The sequence below is a fragment of the Labrus mixtus genome, chromosome 4, assembly GCF_963584025.1.
Source record: "Labrus mixtus chromosome 4, fLabMix1.1, whole genome shotgun sequence".
Classification (NCBI taxonomy): Eukaryota; Metazoa; Chordata; class Actinopteri; order Labriformes; family Labridae; genus Labrus; species Labrus mixtus.
Window position 1 is genome coordinate 11,929,471 of NC_083615.1, and position 23,939 is coordinate 11,953,409.

The following is a 23,939-nucleotide window of genomic DNA, read 5'->3' on the forward strand; positions in this document are numbered from 1 at the left end:
ACTTCAAGAAACCAGAAAGGTCTGCATTTTACAAAATTCTGAAAATTAGTTTTGATAAAGGTACCGATAAATAACGATAATTGTGAAAGCATGAATTCCAAACGTTGCATTACAGAGGCATGTGTGAAGGTATTTAGTGGACACAGTGCACACACACACACACACACACACGAGGGTGGACTGTCCTGTCAGGACGAGGGTGCGGCTGCATCAGCCGTGCAGCTGTGATACCCATCTGAGCCATGAATTTTCCACTGGGGGCTCTAATTTACTGCTTTAGGGCTTCGGCTGCCTTGAGCATGATTTATCTGCGGGCCGGCTCAAATGAGAGCCCTGACACAAGATGGATGAGGAGGACAGGGGCTGCCTCGGCTCTGCTCACTGGTCCATAGACCGGCTCGTTTTACAGTCTGGATGTGATGAATGATGTTTTGGTTTTACCCTGGAGGCTGGATTACTTACATTTCTTACATGAGACAGACACTTATGTGAATAAATTAAATGCAGACGTGTAGGACCGCAACAGACTCGTGTGTGGTTTGTTTACTAGTCTGCTTCTTCTTCTCAACCTACGTGTATCTCTACAATGAGTAGCAGAATGTATTGTTCAATGTCTGCACAGACGCTGGTGGGCGAAGACGAACAAAACTCTGCGTAACACACCATCAAGTGTGAACTCATAAATATTTCAAAGAAGTCTCTCTGGAAGGTCAAAAGCAGGATTCAATCTCCACCCAGTCAGGCACTGAGTGAGGGGCCTGCTATCATTTGAGGGTGATGGGGGTCTGATGAACACAAGACTGCAGCCCCCTGCGCGGTTTTATCGACCCGGGCACGCTGCCTGGCCCCTGCAGCCAATAAAAGCTCATTACCCATTCTTTCGCGCCCCCCCCCCCTTCCCCTCCCCTCCAACCCCACCACGAGACCCCTGACTACCCATACTAATGTGATACAGAGCAAAGCAGATGCTGCTGGGCAGCAGAGAGAGGATTTCAAAGGTTAAGTCACAACAGCATGACCCACATCAGCGCTCAGCTCAGAGCTCAGCGAGGACACCACTGCTCCAAACGCCTGTGGGGGTTAGGTCATGTGGTGCGTCTGTCTGTGCATACCATAGAGTTTAAGTACTGAGGCATCCAGATTTAGCATAATAATCAGATTATTAAAACCAGCAGTGCTGCACAGATTTATGTCTGAGCTCTGGCCCTGCACAGAAGAGGTGTTTATATGCAGGGGGAGCACGCACACACACACACACACACACACATACTGACTGACACGCTATCTTGCTCCAGTGTGTGATGGTATGCAGCATTATCAACAAAGGACGTCGGGGGAGAGCCATAAAGTCAGCCTTTGTGCATGAGAGCAGATGTATTGTAGGATACCTCTGTGGGCAGCAGGAGCCACGTCACTCCTCTCCTCATAGCAACAGTACAGTTGACCTACATGCTTTCTTACACAGCCCACTCCGCCTGAGGTGTTGGGAAACGATGCAAATCCATAGCAAGATATCGACTTACTTTTGCATTTGGAAGTGTGCATTCATAGTCTAAAACATGCATGTGAATCATCATCTAAACCATGCAGAGCGTTAGCCCCCCCATCCTGCAGAAAAAAAAAAAAAAAAAAAAGACATAATGGTACTCTTTAGGAAAAAAAAAAAAAAAATAGATGGATGTCAGTGAGGCGGTGTTAAATTAAAACTGCATACAACAAAGTGCATTTTCCTCCAACAGTCATTCCCTGTTTTATTGGATGAAACGTGATACATTTGTTAAAATGCTATGGAAAAAAATAAAATGCACAAGCCGATAAAAAAGCAGTGAATTACAGCTTTAAATACAACACGGCAGCAAGCTGCACAATTAGCGGATTGAATTACCTGTTTTAACCGTAAAACAGCGTTGAAATCAAGGCTGGTTTTTTTTTTCCCCCCCTCGGCTGAAGTGGAGACACCAGCACTAGCAAGGCAGTAGCTTGCGCAGTCATCTCCATAGCGGGCAGTGTCACAACCCAACCAACAGCACAAACTACTACCTCAGCCAGTGCGTGGTCACAAGGCGAGAGCAGGGCGGAAAAAAACCAAGGAACATTAAGAAAAAGAAAATCATCGTGAAGATACGAGAAATACACCGTCCGTGTCGACATTCCCATGCAGCCGGAGCTGCTCCGTCCTCTCCCGCTTCCCTCCTCTTCTGTGCAGACTTGAAATAAGAGGGGAAACCCCGCCCAAGCAGACCCGCTCCCTCCTCCCTCCCTCCCTCCCTCCCTTTTCTTCAATGCTAACCACAAACCGGTCCTTTCCCCTCATATGACCGAGTGGATGATCCGAAACGCAGGCTCGGGGACCTCCACTGGGACACAGAGAGAGGTTAGAGCGGTCCATGAAGCTTGCAGGGGGGATGGTACCACAATGTAATGTGTGTAGGCGCAGGTGACAGCAATATGAAGTGTAAAGAGTTGTTTCCCATTGCAGAGGTTTCCCTTTTCTCACTGCAACACCACCTACCGCTCAGCGTAGACACTTCATTCTGTGTAGTACAAGAGACCAAAGAGGCGTATTGTTCAAAAAATACTCTACTGTATCCTCAACCTTACATTTCTATAAAAGTTTTAACTCTGAGATATGCAAGTTAAATTCTTAATCTCTGAAACTAATGCAAAATTCAAGGTGTCTGGTTTCAGCCTGATATTTTTGGCAGTGCAGTCTTCAGTCATAATCTAATTCAACTCCAGCTGACTGGATTCTCTCCACAAGGGAGAGCCATCCAGTCATCAAATCTAGGACAAAAAAAAATAGCAAACACATTAAGACAAGGGTGCATTGAACATCCTATTGTTAGTCCTATTGCAGACACAATGCCTTTCAAAATATAACATTTTCTTTACATGTCCCTAATGATTGGTCTAAACCTCAAACACTAGCCAAATGAGAAGAAAAAAAAAAAAAAAAACTTACCTCATGCTCTTCATTAACACCGTTTTGGGGGAAATTATGATATTGAACGTTGAAACCGGACAGCTCATACCATTTAAGATATATTTGCCCAAATTGTACACGTACGGAGTAACATAAAAGAAGGTCACGGTTGCAACCAGCTGATGTAGACATTTCACTGTTGCCACCTACAGGACAAAAAAAAGTAGCAGCCTAAAATCCAAACAACAGCACCACCTGCAGTCAGCGGCTGGTATAACCACATTTCTATTCCATTTTTAAAATCTACTATTGTTTTCGATTTTTACATTTAAACAATTAATTTTTCAGTCTCGTAAAGGCATTACGCTAATTTGTGAATTTGAAATAATTGAATGCTTTTCTAAAAAGACAAAACATACACAATCATTCAAATGCACAGTATTTAAATTCCACCGCTAGGGGGCTCTTAAACAAAGTAATAACAAAAGATTACGTCGAGGTTGACAGGGAATCATGGGACTAATTCTCTCGGCTACTACACCCAAGATGAAAATGAACGCAGAGTTGAACGTAGTAAAGATGAACGGACAAAACCGACTAGAGAGAATTTGTTTACCAACAAGGTAATGTATCCAAGTATACTTTACATAACGTTTTCATCGCAGCAGAACAGCAGCTGTTCCCGCTTCGTTACGTAGCGGTCTGTGACGCAACATTAGGTGTTTCCACGGCAACGATAAACGTGTCTGTCATGGAGACCGCGACGACAAGACACGTCCTGTTACAATTATAGAATTAAGGACTTCTCTGGGTTTGATAACTGTTTTAAATATTAGAGGTAATGTAAGTACTCAACAAACAAAACAAAAAAACAGGTTTAGTTTGTTTTTAATTAATTTAGATACTTTAGTGTGAAATTCTTCATATTGTATTTTTAATAAAGGGAATGAGGCAGGCTCATCTGGGATGAATATAACTGTTTTTAAAACAGGTTGATATGTTCGCTTGAATATTTTATCATGGATCTTAACTTGACTTAACTAATATGAACTGATTTTTGCATCAACTCAAGGATCAATACTGAACTTCCCATGCAAGTAGCTGAGCACACAGACAGCATAGAGCTGATTGTAGATTTGACCCATTTATTTTATACAGACAAGTACATCCCTTCTCAGATGGCTGGCTAAAGATGACATGGAATGTTACAGTAAGATTTGCTTTCTTGCAAAAAATCCTCACTGTTGAAAATGTTGCAAAAGTCTTAAATGTTCATTTTTTAAAGATCGATAAAGCCCCAGTTTTTTATTGTTTTTGTTCTTCATTACATCATCAACAATATCACCACACACTGTACATCAAATTGTCCTCATCAGGAGAGAAAAAAAATAAACAAAACCCGGAGGAAACACTGCAATTATTTTTAATCTCCTTGGATAACACAAGAGTGCAGCCAGTCTGAATGAGCATGGAGGGGGGGCGGAGACGTAATCAGCTCACATGAGAAGCATACGATGAAGCGTATGAAGGTCAGGGTCATCAACGTGGTCCAAGAAGGTCTTGAATCTCTTGTTCTTGTGGGTTGCTTCATGTCACCGTAAGATGGGGCTCACATGGAGTTCATGTCCGTTCACTTGTAAAGTACATGGGTCGAGTAGACACATTCAAGATTTCTTCATTATAAAAAAGCAAAGAGCTCATGTGAGCGAGCCTGGTCAGGACTCCCCGTTCTGAACTCTGGACACGGGTGGCTGCATAAAGTCTTTAAAGGGCCCCAGGGCCTCCTTTAGGGCTGAGCTCACCTCAGACGACGAGCATGTAATGCACTCTACCAGTGTGGGGTACAGGGCTATCACTTGAGCCCATATGTTGCCATCCACTGCAGATGGTAAACAAAAGAATCACAAGAAAAAAAAAACAGAAAAGAGGAGCAGGGAGGGAGGGGGAGAAAGAAGACAATATAAATGGTTATAGCAGGCAATCAGAGAAATCAGTTCTTAATAAATTCCCAGAGGCGCCTGGAAATGAGTTTTGCTCTGAATGGAGGACGACGCGATGCAAACATGTTGAAGGGCACTTCAAAAACGTAATCTTACAATGTCTCATTTCAATCTATAGCCGCTTCACATAAAGACTTGTAATTGACCTTGCTGGAAATATAAACAGTTCTCCCCAGATTAGAGATGAAAATTCATTTGAAAAATGGTCCCAACTGTACTCTGACACAGTTATCTGACATTTGGGTGACGGATACAGAGGCTTTATTGTGTTCTTATATTTATTCTAATTGTGTCACCTCAAAGATCTAGTCAATCTTTGACACAGTTTAATACTCACCATTTTCTGGTTGTGTCTTTTTCAGGGAGTCCATCAAAGTGCTGATAGCTTTCAAGACAAAGATAATCTCTGTCACTTGTTGCCTGAAATGAAAAAAAGACTTTCATTAGCTTCAGAGACGAAAGGTTACATGAAACCTGGAGGTTACAGAGAAAGGATGGATGAGATAAAGGGAAGCGTAAACACTTGAATGCATCCTTCATTCAAAATACTTATATAACAAACATACAGAAAGCTTTTGGAAAAGGTGACTTAAGGGTTTCTTTAGATAACTATAAAGCAATAAGAAGTAATTTCCTGTTATCTAAACAAGAGATAGAAAGCAAACTATTTCACTGCATCTGTTCGATAGACTTTCAGCTCCAATAAGCGGTGAAAAAGTTAAAAAACTAACAAAATATTACTCAACCACTAGAGATGAAACACTTTGTTAACCACTACATTGAAGTAATTAGAATAAACTGAACAGGTGAACTCCAACATCTTAAGTAGATATCTGAGCAATGCACACAAATGAATGTGAGCTCAATGGTGTGTGTTCGATAAGTACAGGGATACAGTGTTTATGTATCTCTAAGGCCGCACTCAGACAAGGCAATCCATACTTTGGCTTCAAGTCCAGTTCATTCGACTAGTTTGAGTGCTCCGATCCATGCTCAAGCACGGTACACTTCCTTGGCTCTGGTATGCTTGGAAGAGGTGTGCTTCGGCATGGTACAGTTCATGCACCAGCACAAGCTTGGGTCAATGTGGACAGCCTTTATTCTAGAGAAATCCCGGAGTATTCTGTCTGTATCTGACTAAAATGACTCAAAATAAGCCACACAGTCAGTGAAGTAGCTGTCATGTTCTCTGTGTTGTTCTCCAGTGTGCGGACGCAGACTCAAGTGACTACTACTAGTGACTACCAACAGCATGTTATAAGATTTCATGTAGCTCTTACAAGCTAAAAAAAAAGAGCTGTTCCTATTTTTGTCCACATATATAAAACAAAGTAAAATCACTGATGTGTGAAATCCATTTCTTCCCTGTGTTAAATCCAGATTTATGTTAGCAATTTGACTATTGTTAGATTGTACTTTTCTTTGTAAGATCTGTTTTTTTTCCAACAATACAATCTGTAATCTTCTTGTTTCTTTAATTCATACATGCTGTATATAACATAGCTAGTTTCTAAAATGCTTTCTCAAAATCTAAGTCACCTTGCATTTGCTATTCATGTGTAAATTCTAATTGTCCTATTTTCCTGAACTCCCCACACACACCCTGCCTCTGCCATTTTCTCTACTAATGGCACATTTCCCCCCGAGGGCATCATTTAACTTTCATTGTGTCTTAAAAAAAAAACATATTAAAGACTGAAGAGCTACTCCCAACTGTGAAATACTGTATGGTGTCATTGTGTCAAACTGAACAAGTGCAGAGGTTTTATGTTGTTTACAAAAGAGAAACGTAAAAAATGATGGATGAACAGCTACAGCTGAGGTTGTTTGGGGTTTTGCATTTAATGCCTTTAAGATGAAAACATTACACTCCAGAGTTTGGATTTCTGAGAAACTCATCGGTACAAAAACATAAAAAGAAATCATTTTGGGCAACAAAGGTGCTCCATGTATGTTATGCAGAGGTGTATAGAGGCTTGTACCTGGGCAGCGGGCAGCGTCCACTCAACCTCTCGTCCTCCACGTAGCGTCGGAGAACGTCCTGGGATCTCTTGAGGAGCACAGAGAGCGCCATGCGGGAGATGTAGCCCTCCTGCGGGGTGGACACCTTGTTGCTGAAGGAAAACTGCAGCAGTGTCTCAAAACAAACTTTAGAAAAATCCTCCCTCATCCTCACGTCGATCTCAGCCTCTGTCAAAACAAAAGCGTTCACATGGTGGGCATTTCTCTGACGCTGCTCTCTAGAGTGATCTACAACAAGTGGACAGTCAGGGCTTCACTGTCTTTCTCAACACATGAAGAGTTTTTGACATAAGCCATTGTTGGTGATGAGTCACAGAGAAGAATCAATTATTCATCATTTCAATATGATTCCCAAGCTTGAAACCCTGCTGCCCCATTAGAAATATCAGTAAACAATACAGCTAGAGTCAAATGATTTGAGCAGTATATCATACCTGTAAACGACGGAGACTGTGAGTGAATGGAACCTCTATTGAGCATGGCCATGATCTGGCCAACAAAGTCTTTGGGGATGAAATTGGCAAACGGCAAAATCTCTGTGCTGATCAGCTGGACCACCTTAAAAAGAAAAAGACACAATGAGGATATCTGCTGCCAAACAAAACGGTTTCAAAAGACTAGATTCTAGGACAAGTATTTACCTCGACATCAATGGCCTCATTCTTCTGGAACTCCTGGATGGAAAGGTTATCTGGAGGTGTGCTATAAATGGACAAACAAAGAGCTTGGTACGCAGAATTTCAAAATTGTGCATTGTTGACTTTACAACTGTGTCGATCTGTACCTTTTGGTAAAAAGAAAGTCTTCGAAGGCATTAGCCAGCTCTGGCCACATGGTGTCGAACTTCCCGGACGAGGCATGCTGGCGCGCGACTGGCAGTCCGATAGACAGCACCTTGAGCAGAGACGAAACGGCGAGCTTCCAGGTGCTCTCTGACGGACAGGCGTACTTCAAACCCAGGGGCATTCTCAGAGTCTTACGGGGGATAAGAGGAAGAGACAGCAACAGCAAGAAATCGTGAGACTTGGGACACAGAGACATTTTTTTTAACAACTATCGTTTTGAAAGAAGTGCTCTTTCCAGAGAACAGCTGGGTTCCCTAAGGTTTAGATTTAACACGTATTGTCTTCATGTTTTGGAAACGAAAAATGTCTGGGCCAATGTTGGAGTCATCCATTGGGAAATTTGATAATTGTTCCTCTGCAAATCAACTCTCTTAAGTAAGAGTAAGAGACTGTGGGAAAAGAGTCTTTAAACGCAGGTGTCCGAAACTTAATACAATCCTCAGTGTCAGCTGTAAGAGGTTAGGTCTTTAAAAGACGGACACAGGCGCAAAGAAAACTGGCCTAATTAGGCTAGTATAAAAAAACTAACAAAAACAGATGTAAAAAATTGCAAAGTCTATCAATACATACTTTTTTTTTTTTGCTCTTTTATTTTTACATTTTTATTGACACAGCTTATGAGCACCATCATCCCACATTTAATGCACAGGCAATACAGGCGCTGGTTCACTTTTGAAACGCTGTCACTGATTTGTGATGAGGTAACGCAGGAGGTAGGATAAAAATGTTAGAATTCATGAGAGCAAAATAAGGAGAATCCAGGGAGCTTAGTGGTTAGCCCCACGTACAGAGGCCATAGTCCTCGTCGCAGCGGCACTGGGTTTGAATCTGACCTCGGCCCTTTGCTGCATGTCATCCCCCACTCTCTCCTCTCTACATTTTTTGTCTCTCATCAGCTGTTTTATCTAATAAGGGCAACAAGCCCCCAAAATATCTTTTAAAAAATACTAATAATCCAGAAAAATAAAAAAGAATAAGCGAGATACAGTATAAATCAACACAGCTGACTTAAAAGTAAAATAAATAAATACGTACAGAAATAAAGTGACATAAGCTTAACTAGAATTAAAAACCAGATTTACAAGGTAGGCCTTGAGTTTGCTTTTACAAATTGACATTGAGATTATTATTATTCTCATAGTTCAATGAATAATCGGTCGAGGTGAAATTACCTTGATGATATTCTGCAGAACTTTTTCATTGATGACAGCTTTGTGACACGCCGTTTTATGGTACAAGTCCACCACCACCTCCAAGGAGCGCTCAGCAAAGGGCACGTAGTTTAAGGCAACCCATTCCGCCTGCAGGATTGAACAAGACAAAACAGGAAGGGACGTCTGTCAAACAATCTGAAAAATCATCGTCCCTAACAGTCTTATTAAAAGCAGTCTTTAAAGACACACTTTGTACAAGTATACACATTTATTTAAAAAAGACGCTTTCAGCTTCAGGTTTGGTTAGACTGATTAAGAGTTTTGAGCTCATTTGATGCTGCAAAGTGTGTCTTAAATAAATAGAAACAACCACATGTGCATATGAACACCAAAAACACCAAAAATCAACTGAAATAAATCAAACTGCACAGGGACTGTGCACACAGAGGCATGACCACCAGTTAGTGGGAGGCAGAGAGGGGGAGCATGGAGTGAGTGAGAGACGCAGATGAGATGTGAGAGCCTACCATGCGGTGTGACATCTCATCTACTGCACAGGATAGGTTGCCACCATTCAGCACAGCTTAGTGGTGACATTATAGAGGGGGGGGCTGAAGGAGATGACAGAACTCACCGGTGCAAACAGCTGGATCTTAAATGGTTTCCAGTGAGTAGTCCCAAGAAACAGAATGAGAGAGGATATCGCAATTAAACTGGTGTTGTGAGTTGAATTTGTAGTGCTGTTGTATAAGAGAATGATAAGGACTGTTTTAGGGGAAGACACACTCACTCCTAGCACCATGGACATAAGAGGGAATCTAAAGGACCACCCAAAACATCTGTTTGGCAGGGTGAAAATGTCTTTGATCCTCTTATTAAACAATTTAAACAGATTGAGATCAACAAAACGGTCCAGTATAAGGCTGAGTCTGGACCCCACATGCAGGACAAGCAGGCTGACCATCAAGAACAGACATTAAATGTTTACTTCTTGAGTTTTAAGCACAACAGCACCAGCTTGCCTGTGTTAGTGCAAGAAACTCCCATCCTTCCCTTGGAGGCAGAGCACATGCTGGATTCTAGAGGTTTAAAGGGAAATCCCCAAAATCAAAACATTGTTGTGAGAAAAAAACATGTTGGTTTAATGAATAAATTCATTTCAATAAAGATCACCAAGTTTCCAACTTGAAATGTTTATTTTTTGGGTGAAACATTTCTCTTTGTGCTGCCAGCAAGTTGAAGCATGACTCAGGGAATATGAGGAAGAATTTACTTGGGGCAACTAATGAAGGTCTAGGAACCTTTCAACCTCAAAGAGCCACAATGGGGGCTTCATAAGAACTACACCCAAGGGGTGGGGGTTGGTTTCGTGAACATCAAAGAAGAGGGATGATGTTAAGAATGACCAAAGAGAAAACGAAGATGAATCACAGTATACAACATCTGACATTTTTATGAAAAAAACTGTAGAAAGACATACAGAAAAAAAAAAAAAAAAAAAAGCAATATTGCCATATATTCCATTCCCCCCCCTACCTGGTTGTATTTGGCATTGGCCACGTGTTTGGTTTCCATCCTGCCGTACTGAGGAGGCTTGCAGGAGAACTCCACGAAGAGCAGCAGCTGCTGAAAGATGGCCGGGTACATGACCTGCAGGTTCTCCGGGCCCACACAGATGGCCTGCAGCAGGGAGGGAAGGGAGGAACAAACACTGCTGACATCCACCACGGGACTGCACATTGCATAATTTAACAGACTGACACATTGTTTCCTGGGCTGAGTGGAGACATATGAGAAGAAATGTCTTTTTGGTTGAAAGAGAAAGTAAGGATCGGCGTATTTATGCCAAAGAGGAGTAAAAGTATTATCTAGAAACATCCAATAAAGGGTACAAAATACTATTTTGTCCTTATATCGTAATTCAGGAATGAAAAAGAAGGTATGCGTGAAATGATGAATTTGGTCAAGGTGACTTAAAGTTAAGTTAAAATACACTTCAAATAAATGAAAGTCAGACTTGTTTTCTGTCATGATAGTTATAATCATGCTAATTTCTGTTCAATTGTTCATTTTTTGGAGTAGTTTAGTTTTAATTAGTTATTTGATGAAATAAAAGAGCAGCTGTAACGTCATGATCGACAGCTCTGTTGACAAACGCTCCAGCAGTGTTCTTAACCAGATGAACATGTATGTGTCTGACATCCCCACAGACTTGACCTTTATCTTGCTTTTTTCTATGACCCATAATGTATAAGATATGTATTTTTTAGGAAACATGATAAGGGTACTAAAATGCTGTTAACATTGCATTTGCCCACCTTCTGCAGAACATCCAGAGCAGTGAGCACAGCTTCCTGCAGGCTGGTGAGCACCGCCTCAGTGTAGGAGGGGAGGATGAAGGGCGAGGCGTCACTGCTGATAGGCACAGAGACGGCCCCGTGGAGGATGACCCCCAGCTTCTTCAGATCCTCCATACTGAAGTTGGCCTTAATGTGCTGGTAGAGAGCTGGGAAAATCTGGATCAGCGCAGTGAGGAAGGGCTGGCTGGGGATGAAGGAGAGCTTCTCTGTCGGGCCACTAGGCGGCCTCGTGCTGTCCGTTCCGGTTCGATACCACGTGTTCCACGCTGACCACCACAATGCAGAGTCTTCTAAGGCGGACTCCTCCCCCGGGGGAGGGGCCTGCAACTCGGCGCCGTTGTATCGCGTCAGCCGCTCAACTAGAGAGTCTGAACGCACCAGAGGTCTCCCGGGACCAGTGGCTGAGAGGGGGTCGATGAGCACTGGGGGGACGCCCATAGCAGCGAGTGCATCTCCTGCTCTATCAGAGTCTTTAACAGGAGTGACTATCTGTAAGATTTCTTGAAAGCTCTTGAGCGCAGCCAGGGAGACCTCGTTGTTTTTGCTGAGAGCCGCAGACTGAATGTGGTTCAGCAGGATCTCCCAGGCCTCGAAGAAATCACCTGCAGACACACAGCAAAATGACGGGTGGGTGTGAGACTTCCTATAACAGCACGTGTCAACGGTAATTAAAATGTGGCAATTAGCACTTTAATATGTGAAACCAACATGTGGTAACTAATAGAATTTCACAGACGACACATGGGGAGAGCTATCACTAAAACTGAGGGTGTATCAGTCACTTACAATGTTTCAAGTTATATTTTGAATATTAGTTAATTTTCTCTTCCATTAAATCACTCTAGGAATCCCATATGGAGATATTAATATTCTATTTTCTCCTTCCTGTTAACAAACCCAAATCTCTTCTATATCAACCTTTACTGCAGAAGTCCTAAGCAGACATGGAGCCATACATCTGATTTACCGGTACTCTGTTTCCCTTAATAACAGGTAGTTTCCAATTGTTTACTTGAGATCTTTTTTTTCCTGTATCCTCAGACTGGGCAAAAGCCCAAAACAAACTTGGAAATAGGCTTAACCTACCTCATGAGCAACCAGTGACTAGCCTACAGTTAACCTTTGTTATCTTGAGATAATGAGATATATTTGTTACAATAGGAACATAACATTTGTTATACAGAGGAGAGTCAAGAGCTCAAGATAACAACTTAAAAATGGCTCGTTATCATAGGAACATTGAGTAAATAAAATGTAGGGATGCATGTCCATTACGATCTTCTGTGCAACATAAACTACCACTCCTGTCAATACATTTTGCAAAAGGAATCAAATTCCTGTAGAGATGTGATATGATGGCTATAATAGTTGTAGGACCCTTAAGACTTAACCAAAGATATTTAAAGAATGAATGTTTAGTATCATCAGGGATGTGTTACCTGAAATGATCTCCAGAACAGGACATGCCCGTGGCAGCAAAACACATCAACGTAGGAAGCATAGCACAACTCGCTGCGTAGGGCTACTATTTTAGAGCGCAGTCGATTTTTAGGTGGCTAATTAATTATGGCGGTTTAAGGTCTTGGCATTGACTGTCGTATTTGCTGGTAACAGAAACCACATTTTAATGCTGTGTGGGAGGCATGTTACAGGTGTTGGTATCAGTTCAATTCTAATCCAATACAGGGATATTAGATTGCCAGCAACACTTCGTCAATGTATCTAGGATGTATGTGGGAAGAGAAGCATCTCTTAAAGTGATTTATGTGATGTATGCTCGTAATGTGTTGTATATTATGAGTCACCTCTGGTAATTTGGCACAGACTAAAATGTTCAAAGGGGTGAGAGCAGTTAATGATGAGCTTTTATCAGTCATCTCTCATTGGAATATAAATCCTGCCAGCATGGAGCTCAACATGACTTAATGTGTGGTAATAATGTAGAACAGGTGGGCTGTTCCTGGACCTTTGCTTCAGATTTATGAATCCATTTCAGTACATCGTTTAAATTGTTTAAAATCTTATAGTAGCTCTCGCAATGTGTCACAGTCCACCTTATGTACAACAGTATCAAATACCTTCCATGACTCACCTAACTGCTGGAGGCGATACCGCCTCGTGTTGAAGATGCGAGCCACCCCGGCTAGTGTCAAAACCCACGTCTCCGCCCACTGTTTCTCAGCTGTGTCTCGTGAGTGGTGGATGAGGATGTTCCCGCCACCAGACTCAATCTTCTCCTTGTCGGCTGTAGTGGATGATGTCCTCACACAGGCCAGCAGGTGGAACAGTACCTAATGGTGACAAATAGACGATTCAACTGTTTCGAAGTGCATTCTGCCCATAATCCATGCCTATAAACCCCTCTATTTCAGCCCTGCTCAGAACAGGCTGTTTCTGTGTCTGTAGCTTTAAATGTAAATGAGCTGTGTCTGACCACGACCCTCAGGGCTCGGGCTTTCTCGCGCCATGCCCTTTTGTGTACAGTGGAAAGGCAAACTAAGAAGCCAGACCAAACATCTAGTTGTGTCACCCAACAGGGGGAGGGGTTACTGCCTTTTGTGATGTCACGATGGGAAAATCTCAGAAGGCCCTGTTTGAGCACACATTTTCTAAAAAAGACGGAGAGGATGGACTTCTCTCATAATTGCGGGGTTTGTAAACAGGCTAGGGACACATTAGTGTTTGACAAACATGGAAAAGTGTATTTTGCATAATGTGTGACCTTTAGGGCTGCATTGGTTGTGCATGTGGGTCCAAGACAAAGATGGCCCCTAAAAGGTTAAAATTAAGTGCATCGTATCATAAAGAAACATATCCTACTGTATGGTATAGTATTGTAATACAGAACATTAAAGGATGGTAAATTGCTGTGTTTATTTTGGGATGGCCATTCATTTTTTTTTTTTCATTACAACCTTTGTATCCCTTTTTGCAACATTTGGACTCATTAACGAGCGTTTGTATTTTCATATATTCCCATTATTAACAGCTCATATCTAACATTAACATGAAATGATATGTAAATATGTTTTTTATGCTTGACACGCAGATCAGATACATTTATTTAAGTTTTTCTTCACCCCTCCCCCACATGTGTAAATGTGCATGTGTGTGTATCTTTAAGTTGGGTTAGAGAACTGCATTACTGTTGAGTTAAAATGTTTTCATCAAAAGAAATGTCAATAAGAATAACACACATTAAACAAATACAAAAATAATGCAGAAAATCTATGAAAAGTAATTAAACCGTTGGATCTGAATTGGTGTGTCTCATAGCTAGCTCTAGAGCCTCTTCTAATAAACAAAACAAAATGACAATAACAAGTTCCTGCACACTACCTTCCAGACCACGATATGCCACGTTGGCTGCTGCAGCAGTGTCCCGTGGGCAGCGATGGTTGAGAATAACGTCTGTCCTGCACTTTTTCGCACAGCGGGCCGTGGATCGACACACAGCTCGCCCAGCTTGGCGTACAGGCACAACCACAGGCAGTCAAAGGGAGGGGCGGGGTGGAAGGGCCTGTTCAGGGTCTCTCCTTTCTCCTTGGCCTGCTTCTGCTGAGCCTCCTCCTCCCTCTCCAACTCCTGTGTGATGGTTTCGCCCCTTTGGAAGAAGTAGTCCGAAATATTCCACTGTGGGTTTAAAAAAAAAAAAAAAAAGGGGGGGAGGGGGGATTGTGGAGAGGAAAGGTTGGTAAAATGCTTCTGGCAGTTTTGCTATCCTATTACCATAAAGTAATCTCACAGGAACTGCCACACTCCACGGGAAGTAATCCTGTAAACCACAGATCAATATCGGGTTTTGCATGTCCTGAATACTGTATAAAGTATCTATGAGATGTCAGCAGAGTGGTTAAGTGCGGTTAAATTAGATAAAATAATGGAAAACAAGGAATTAAGTGTTTTTATAATGGTGTAATCAAATTAACTATACTATATTTCAACTTTTAAACTATTGTAAAAGTAAAGTGTCCAACCTGTCACTCCTTCACACCAGCAGATTTAAACAGAGTATGCAGGGACAGGCATTTCTTTTTTTTCCTTTTTACTTTAAAACCATATTATCTGTTAGCATAGTCACCTTTATATAAGCACACATTCACACACTGGACTCGACTAGTTACTGTATTCAATTGTTAGCTTAAAAAACCCTAGTAGCCCAGCTCATCAGATTTTTTAATCATCTCTGCAGGTCAATACATGAGGATGCAGGAAGCCTGTCTGCATGTCTGAGCATCAAGAAAACATCTGTTCTCTCACCAGCAGACCGATGGAGGTGAGGCTGATGTTAAGCTCCTGGTTCTGTAGTCCGAAGCTGCCAGCTACATCCACTACGATCTGGAGGCACGTGCAAGGCATTGTGGGCAAGAAGTCTGTCACCACCAACTGCAGGCACTGGAAGGCTGTTCGGATCAATGACTCCCTTAAAGGAAACAAGACACAAGACAGCATTTGGGTTAAGTTCCCTGAAATACTTTGGTGAAACTGTTGTGAGAAGAGAAATTAAGGACATGTTTGTCTTAAACATGGAACAGGAACTATTTGGGGTCATCTTAATGTAAAGCCCTGTCTGCCTTTAACATCTTCTCCTCTTACCCTTGATCGTTGCGGATGGCTCCTATGACACCCAACACGAGGGGCCAGCCGGGCCCCAGACCGTCACCTTGGCTCTGGAGGATCTGCAGGACACTCTCCAGCTGTTTCTGCCGGATGTCTGCGTGCAGCACGTTGGACAACTCCTTCAGGGGGTTCAGCAACAGAAGCTGCAGCCGCTTAAGGATTAAAAAACAAGGGAGGTGGTAACTCATTTGTTAGATGATATTTGTGTGTAGTTTCAGTCTGAATTAAAATGATTTCTCATTTCCTTTTTAACATGTGATGCATTTAAACATGGTAGGATGCACTCTCTGATCACACGCACTTATGAAAGCTTCCCCAGGGGCCACTAAAGGCTTTGAAGAAGTGTCTGTCTGTGGCATTTCTACAGGGCAGTCATCATTTTATGGCTCTGCGCTGTTCTATTAACCTCCACACAGTTCTCCTGCCCTGCTTTTGATACGCTCTGTGCCGTTCCCTTTATCTCTCTCACTGAGGTGAAGGTCACGGGCTGTGTGTTTGTGAGTGACAAGAGTAAGTGGCTGTGACATTTATGTTTTCCACATTTTAAGCATTTGGCATACTCTTATCTATTATGACATGCACTGCAACAGAGGAGATTTCTCAAATGTCAGCCATTATACACAACCCATTATAAGTAGTGAAAAATAATACACCCACCTAATAAAGCACTCACAAGTTTCTACAATGTTCATATCATAAAGAAGGGCTAAGAGCAACAAGGTGGAAATCAAAGTGATTTATAAATGTTGATTATAAATGCTCCTTCTTTGGTAGATTTCTGGTTTTGTGTTGTTTTTGTGTTACTGTAGACTCCTGTACAGGTAGCTACCTGATTCTGGGCCAGAGGAGGGTCATGCTTGTAAGCCAGGCCTGCTTTGATAAGCGCTGTCAACGCCTCGGCCCCCCACTCCCTCATCCTGGAGTTTGGGTGCTGGCAGACCTGCAGGGACACATCACATCGACACACAATTGCATACACATGCAAGCGAAGACAGATCTGATGCAGAAGGTGTTTAGAGCTCCCAGCAGTGGTCATGGTGGGTGGGTGTGAAACGAGTGGGTGAAATAAACTACAGACTGTGTGATAGAAACTGTGTTCCCCTGTGATAGCAGGATATGCTGCGACAGACCGTGTAATCATGGAAGCTAGTACAATACAGATAAACATGGAGAGGCCAGGCTCAACAGAACAGAAAAGCACCCTCGCTAGGTACCAAGCCAGGTGATCTGCATAAAGAATCCAAGAATAGAGAAATATATTTTTATATTCTAAGCTTATGTGAAGGTTAAATGAATCCTATTTGATCCATAGGTGAGTTTGTCCAGTTTTGTTTTCATTCAAGTCATCAAGTCTGGTCAGAAACAGACTTACAGATGTAGAATAGAGACTGCTAATCGTGGATAATGTACTGCTTCTGATAATTTGGCTTCAACAGTCCTGCATGATCATCAATGCCTCTCATGGTAAATATTTATCTTGATCAAAATGTATCTCCCTAAATAAACAAATAATCAAGATGATTTCATTGTCAAATTACATCAAAATGTAAAAGCACTGCATTTGAATTTAAAAAAGCCTGCAAAGACAGAAAAGCAGATTTAATCTGAGCATTGAGAACACGGTGCAGGTACAGCTTCAGATTGGGCTTCTGTTACGGATGAGATTGCAAATCACATGAGACATTTTGCACAACAACGTCAGGAAAAATGGAGGAAATGCAGATTGCGGACACATTTTGGAACAGCGACCTCTCAACTCCAACATGTTGATGCCAGGCTGAGAGGGAGCGAGAACAGGTGGGGGAAAAAAAACGAAAATACAGGAGGAAGCAAATGATTATGGAGGAGAGAATGTGAGCTTACCTTCTGCAAAACAGACAGGAGTGCAAAGAGAGAGAGAGGGGAGATAGACAAAAAGAATGTGAAGAAAACCTCTCAACACACTTTAAACACATATAAAAGGAGAATCCTCTTACAGACAAGAAAGTAACTACACCCACGTTAATTCAGTTTTATCTTGAGTATATGTATATTACATTAAACACAACTCTGGTGATCCAGAGTGCTTTGAAAGCACACCTGTCAGTACATGGTTTTTGTGCCATAGCTCTACTGTTGTGTCATTTTAAAAATGTCACACAACAGTTTTGATCAAACATTTAGATCACATAACTGTCCAACATTAAGCAATAATGTCTATATAAAAACACCTCTTATATTTAAAGCTATAGTTATATCACAAATTGTAATTACTCTTCAAATTGTACTGAGGCATCACCCAACGCTGGTCGGGTCCCATCAAACATGGGGACAACTCTATTTTTAATGTTGCTATGACAACAATCTTTTTTTAACATTAGTTGAAATGTTATCTGCTGAACAGTGAATATGCAACAATCTACTGTATATTCAGAAAATATGTAAGATCACAGAGAAAAGAGAGGATTGTCACACACACTGTTCTCTAGCTTGTTCCACTGTATTTCTCCTTCAGGACTAAAGAACTGAACTACAGCTCTGTCTAACTGGTGCAGCTTGCAGCTATAAGTCAATGTCATTTAAACCCTTTGTGAACACCACACTCCACTGTTAAAACAAACAGCATTATTACAGCCTTGGTACTGAGAGAAGGGTTCAGCAGAGAGGAACAATTCTGACAATTATTTTTGTAGTTTAGATCCAAACTTCTCTATGACGTTTCCAATTAGATCATCAGACTGAAAATAATGACTTACTGTACTTTACTAAATTTGTACAATCATTTATTTTAAGCTGACATTTAAAAGTTCAAATCTCTGACACAATGTTTGTACAGGATGAAGTCTTGACAGTAAAGTCAACCATACTAAAGTTATTTCAAGCACATGCTCGGTTTGACCTTGCTTGACAAAATGAAAACATATTCATGAACTGCATCATTCATCTCTCATTGTGCTTGAATGAAATGTGCTGACAGTGATTAAGAACTGAGCTCTTTATCTGAATTATATACAGTTTATGATCTTACCTCCAATAAGTGACCAGTCAGGGGTCTCCACAGGATCTCTATACGATCCATGTTCACAAGGCCAGTCTCCAGCAACTTGGCCACAGCAAACAGAGAAGGCTCCTGAAACCAAGACAAAAAAATATAAATAATAACTAGACAGCTTGTACCCTGATCCGGCGGATTAAATGCATTCATATGTTTATATTTCACATCCAATTCCTCTCAAATTTAAGCCTACATTTGATAAATAATCCAGAACCAGATAAATATCTTATCTGTCATTTAACCTTCAAGCTTACCTTGTTGTTTCCATAAGCCATTTCCATGGCTTCCAATGAGAGGGAACAGAGGGCGTTGATCAGGTGATGTAGGGACACGTCATCCAGGTACCTAAATATTACAAAATGAGATGAGCCACATTAAGTGTATCTGCACATTTTGCATAGCACGTATAATATTTCAAAGATGGGGGCTTCGTCCTTACTGGGAGCTCTCAAATAGTCTGGACAGGATGTTTGAGATGACGGGCAGGTCTGTCATCACTGCTGTAGTCAGAACCTGTTTAGGTAAAGACAAGATCACACCCAATGAGCCCATTCATTTTAACAATGAAGTGGAAAAATACACAGTGAAATACATGCACGACTAAAAGTTCCTGGAAAAAAAAAGAAAAAAGACTCACTGTACTTGGTCCCTCCACAGCTCGACCAGGCTTCAGGGCGCCGCCCAACCCGGGCTTTAGCCCCAGAATCCAGACTAAGTGCTGAGAGAGGAGAGTGAGAGACTGATGAGAGCTGAAGACAGGGTGAACTGCATCTGAATAAACTGTTAAGGTCATGAAATGCAACGACAGGCTGATAGATAAAGCTTATTATTCACCTTGATTAAGAGGAAATGCAAATGAGTCAAGACTGATTAAAGGGAAACTCAAGACTTTTCTGATCCAGTAAGTTTTAAAGAAGCTTGCACAAAATGCATTTAGACACTACAGAAATACTTTTTGACAATGTGGCTTAAAAGGAATTCCCTGCAGGTCATTTATTTATTTTCTCAAGTCATGTGAGCTATCATTTATGTATCTAAAAATATATAATTTGTACTTTTTCATGTACGCATGAGAGGGAGAAAGGGCATTATGAAAGAACGGGAGCTGCCTCATTTGACTCGTCTAATTAGATTAGAGAATGTGTGCATATGTGTGTCTGTGTGTTGGTAGGTGTAAATGTGTGGTACCAGGTGGCAGTAGTACCTGCAGTGTAGCCAGCACCAGCTGCCACGAGGTCCCCAGCACGGCCCCGTGGCAGTGAGCCAGGTTCAACAGGGTTCGCATACACTGGATGTTCTTCGCTGTCAGCTGTCAGAAGGAGAGACAGTTCAATTATTGTACAAGTCATTAAGCATGTCATCAAGCATTTGGCTGCCACATTACAGCAGGGAAAGACGAAATGAGTTTAATAACAGAAAAGGCATCAATTGCGGGTTTAATGAAAATTAAAAGCCGTCACATCATGTTGATCATGTTAACAAAAAGAAGGCAGGGTATATATGCACCTACAGTTTCTATAGGGATAATAACTCTTATTAGAGCTAAATTATTCTAGGTTAGGGCCAAGGTCACTGATGTTTTCTGAAATGAAATTGCCCTCAGGGGGGATTCACATACCTGACCTCTACATGCTCATAACAACTGTTCCTGGTGCCTCGAGACATAAAGTGTGTCTGATCTTTATGTGGGCATTTGAATACGCAGGCTGTTCTGCTTGTTGCATATTAATAGCACAGACATCTCATTAATGTATTCCTTTGCATTTTCATTATTTATTTATATTTGAGAGTTTGTGCTGTAACTGCTCAGAGAAATTGGTTGGTTGGTTTTTATTAAACGTGGCTTGTTAAAGTGAATCTTTGGGTTATTTGCTTCTTTTTCACATCTTTTTAATAGGAGAGCTAAAGAGACAATAAATGTGGGGAGAGGGGGGTTACAAGCACCAAGTTGTGTAAGGACCAGGAGTCGATCCTTCCACCAGTGCAACAAAAATTGTATCCTCTGTACATGGGGTGCATGCTCTACTGTCTAAGCCTAATTACTGCCCAAGACTTGCAATTAGAAAATGTTTGTCTTGTATTGTTTGTTTTTGTTGTCCGGTCGTAGTCTTGGCTTGGTTAGATCGAAGGATCTTTATTTTGAACATATCTATCCTCCCCAAAGCAACATTTTGCTTTCATTTTGCTGCTGTAAGATTGTTTTTGTAAAATTGGGTTCTCTAAATATTTAGTCTTTATCATAAAATGTTTATATTTATTGGTTTAGGCAAATAGTTACATTATGTTAAAATTATTCATTTCTCGTAAAACCCTAACCCCCTCATGCTTTAGTGTGCCCTTACCACCACAGTGCCCTGGGGCTGGGCGGTGAGAGGCTGGCCCACAGCCACCACCTGCTGATGAGATTCACTGGAGGGGCTGATAATCTGAACACTCTGGCCCTGGATCGAGTAGGCTGCGGAGAATAAACACACACCCACACAGACAAACACACACACACACACAGGAGTAAAGCATTTCACTGAGAGCCAGCGATACACACACAAACAGGTTTTATAACGAGCTCACGACACGCAAGAAAAGACTCCTTAATTAACTTGGAGGCAAACATCCATCGAAAGTTGAGACCCAATTTGGCGGCTTTATCTGTACAAGCTAATATGCAAATAATGGATGTCTGAGCGATGTGTTTGAGAGCATCTGTGCGTATGTTTGCATTCCCCAGACATATTTCTATGTGGTGTTCCTAATTAGAAGCCACAGTGAAAAGTTTAGGATTAAAGCAACAAGAGTCGGGCAATAGGGACAGGTAGATTGCAAACAGTTCACATGTTAAGCTCAGTTTTACAGCATGCACATCAAACCTTATGGGAGATGAGAAGAGCTTATTAGTTTTACATAAATACACATGACCAGAGGCTATCTTCAGCTTGCTGTGTGTGGTACAGTTATATATTGGATTTTGAGATGCTAACATTAAAGCAGCTATTCAAGCATTCAAAACAAAATGAGATGGTTTTTCAGTTTTAACCAAGTATTTCAGGATTATTTGTGAGCGTGTTCAGGCAATCACATTTGGGTTATATAGTGCAAAGGAAAAGGAGGCAGGTGGTACTGAGCGGATTGTGTTTTCTACGTCCTTTTAAGTGACATTTTCTACCTTTGCTGGAGAGGTTAGCGGCATTGCTGCTCAGAACAGTCAGAGCGTAGTGTGGCGGCAGAGAGGCCTTGCAGATCGCTGTGATGAAAGCGTCCCGGGGCGTCACGAGGCCCAGACGCCCACATAGCGAGGCCATGGTGAGCTCTGCCTTTAGGATGTTCTCAGTGGCTGTCTCATCGGTGCTAAAGAGACAAATAAAAGCAGGGGGAAATACACAGGAAAGAGTGAAGAGTGTGGTCATCCAGTGCACATCTCTTTAACCGATAATAACTGTACTTACAGTGTTTTCCACACACAGACTACACATTTGAGGGCAGCCTAGGTAAGATTACAGCCGCCTAGTATATTTCTATCCATTATTGCAATTGTTGTTTTTTAATATCTGTAAGATTGACATCTAAAATCAATCAACTAAGTGTTTTCAGTATGGTCTGACAGATTCTTTGCAGGTCATCAGACAGAAGGAAAATATTTTTTATTTAGTCAAACAATTATGAAAAAGAATCATGTCCCGTAGATTTCATTGTTGGAAATTAGATATGGTCAAATTCCATTTGCTGTAGGCCAGAGACATTTCAAAAGGACAAATTAAGTACACTGTATAATTTCGGGATTTTCATGGGAAATCTCATTCTCTCTAGATGAACGCAAAATGTGCACATCCTGCATGTCTGCTGGCTGCAGAAAAGTGTTTGGTGCGAAGGCAGAGAGAGAGAGAGAGGGAGAGAGAGTCAGTTTACCTTGCATCTAGTAGTAAAGAGAGAGCAGCTAGTAAACCACACCAGCAGGCACTGACCATCTCCTCCCACACCAAGTGGGCTCCTAAGACACAAACAGAAATCATTTGTCAGTTTATGAAGGAACTATTTCACTTTATTCAGACATTATCACTTTCTTAGGCTGTGAATCAAAACATGCCTCTATTTTTTGTTCTTTTAAAAGACAGAATCATACAGGCATCATACTGGCCACCAGGGGTCATACTAGCAGTCATGCAAAAAAAACCATAATAATAATAATTATAAACATACTCTACTTATACACCCTTAAGATATTTATGAAACTTCTAGCTGCTTATCCTTACTTATAAATCTATTTGTTTTTACTTGTTTCTATATTCACTCTAAGCTTATATTAAACTGCATTATAAACATTCTTTTCTTCCTCCTTCCCCTTGGTCAGTTCTCACCTTGTTGTGGCTGCCACTCCTGATCAGGATGAGTCTCTCTGAACTCAGCAGCTGCCTCCTCCTCTATGCCCAGTTCTCTTTCGATCATTGAGGTGATGCCCCGCACCAGGTCCAGCAGGGCGCTGAAGGCCACAGACATGGCGTAGCCCTCTGGGATGGACGGGGGCTCCACCTTGTCCAGCATCTCAAGACTGAGTGGTGGAAAAAAAAGGGACAGAGCACATGAGAAGGAGGTTACAGAGAGTGTGTGTGTGCTGGTGTGAACTGATTTTTTAGCTATACATGTTGGTCTGTGTGTGTGTTCACATGCTGTGGAGCAGTGGTCTAAAACATGTCGCAGTAGCTCACCAAGAAGTTTACAGACGGAGTGCAGAAAATACAACGACAAAGCATCTTTCCACCTCAATAAAAAAATAAATACACAATGTGCCAGCCCCTAACAATATATAGCCAGACGGTGATGCCCCTGTCAAGCTAGTCAGCATCTTAACCTAACCAATCGCAGCATTGTAGAAGCAAACTTGTTCTTCCTTCTAAATTTAGTCTTGTTTATGGTCAAAGCAAAACAGCTATTTTAATGGGGCTTCTTTTAATTTTCTCATTCAGGATAAAGAATCTGTTCTTTATGCACT

General features: G+C 41.6%; 1 protein-coding gene across 2 annotated transcripts in view; it reads right to left on the bottom strand.

Annotated features, from left to right (window-relative positions):
- Positions 1-3,795: 3,795 nt before the first annotated feature.
- mon2 (MON2 homolog, regulator of endosome-to-Golgi trafficking) overlaps positions 3,796-23,939 on the bottom strand; it is a 38,124-nt gene continuing 17,980 nt past the window's right edge. The window contains exons 12-35 of one of the 2 annotated variants that reach the window (XM_061035875.1): positions 23,308-23,498; positions 22,859-22,940; positions 22,119-22,300; positions 21,301-21,413; positions 20,163-20,267; positions 19,596-19,676; positions 19,398-19,471; positions 19,213-19,303; positions 18,932-19,033; positions 16,754-16,864; positions 15,901-16,076; positions 15,565-15,727; positions 14,644-14,937; positions 13,397-13,595; positions 11,263-11,906; positions 10,481-10,624; positions 9,579-9,596; positions 8,963-9,091; positions 7,730-7,920; positions 7,587-7,647; positions 7,380-7,503; positions 6,906-7,113; positions 5,261-5,343; positions 3,796-4,802 (exon numbers count right to left, since the gene is read on the bottom strand). In XM_061035875.1, coding sequence (XP_060891858.1) covers positions 4,639-4,802; positions 5,261-5,343; positions 6,906-7,113; positions 7,380-7,503; positions 7,587-7,647; positions 7,730-7,920; positions 8,963-9,091; positions 9,579-9,596; positions 10,481-10,624; positions 11,263-11,906; positions 13,397-13,595; positions 14,644-14,937; positions 15,565-15,727; positions 15,901-16,076; positions 16,754-16,864; positions 18,932-19,033; positions 19,213-19,303; positions 19,398-19,471; positions 19,596-19,676; positions 20,163-20,267; positions 21,301-21,413; positions 22,119-22,300; positions 22,859-22,940; positions 23,308-23,498 — 3,730 coding nt within the window. In that variant the 3' untranslated portion in view covers positions 3,796-4,638. The remainder of the gene's footprint in view (positions 4,803-5,260; positions 5,344-6,905; positions 7,114-7,379; positions 7,504-7,586; positions 7,648-7,729; positions 7,921-8,962; positions 9,092-9,578; positions 9,597-10,480; positions 10,625-11,262; positions 11,907-13,396; positions 13,596-14,643; positions 14,938-15,564; positions 15,728-15,900; positions 16,077-16,753; positions 16,865-18,931; positions 19,034-19,212; positions 19,304-19,397; positions 19,472-19,595; positions 19,677-20,162; positions 20,268-21,300; positions 21,414-22,118; positions 22,301-22,858; positions 22,941-23,307; positions 23,499-23,939) is intronic. The other variant, XM_061035876.1, reaches the window with a different exon arrangement.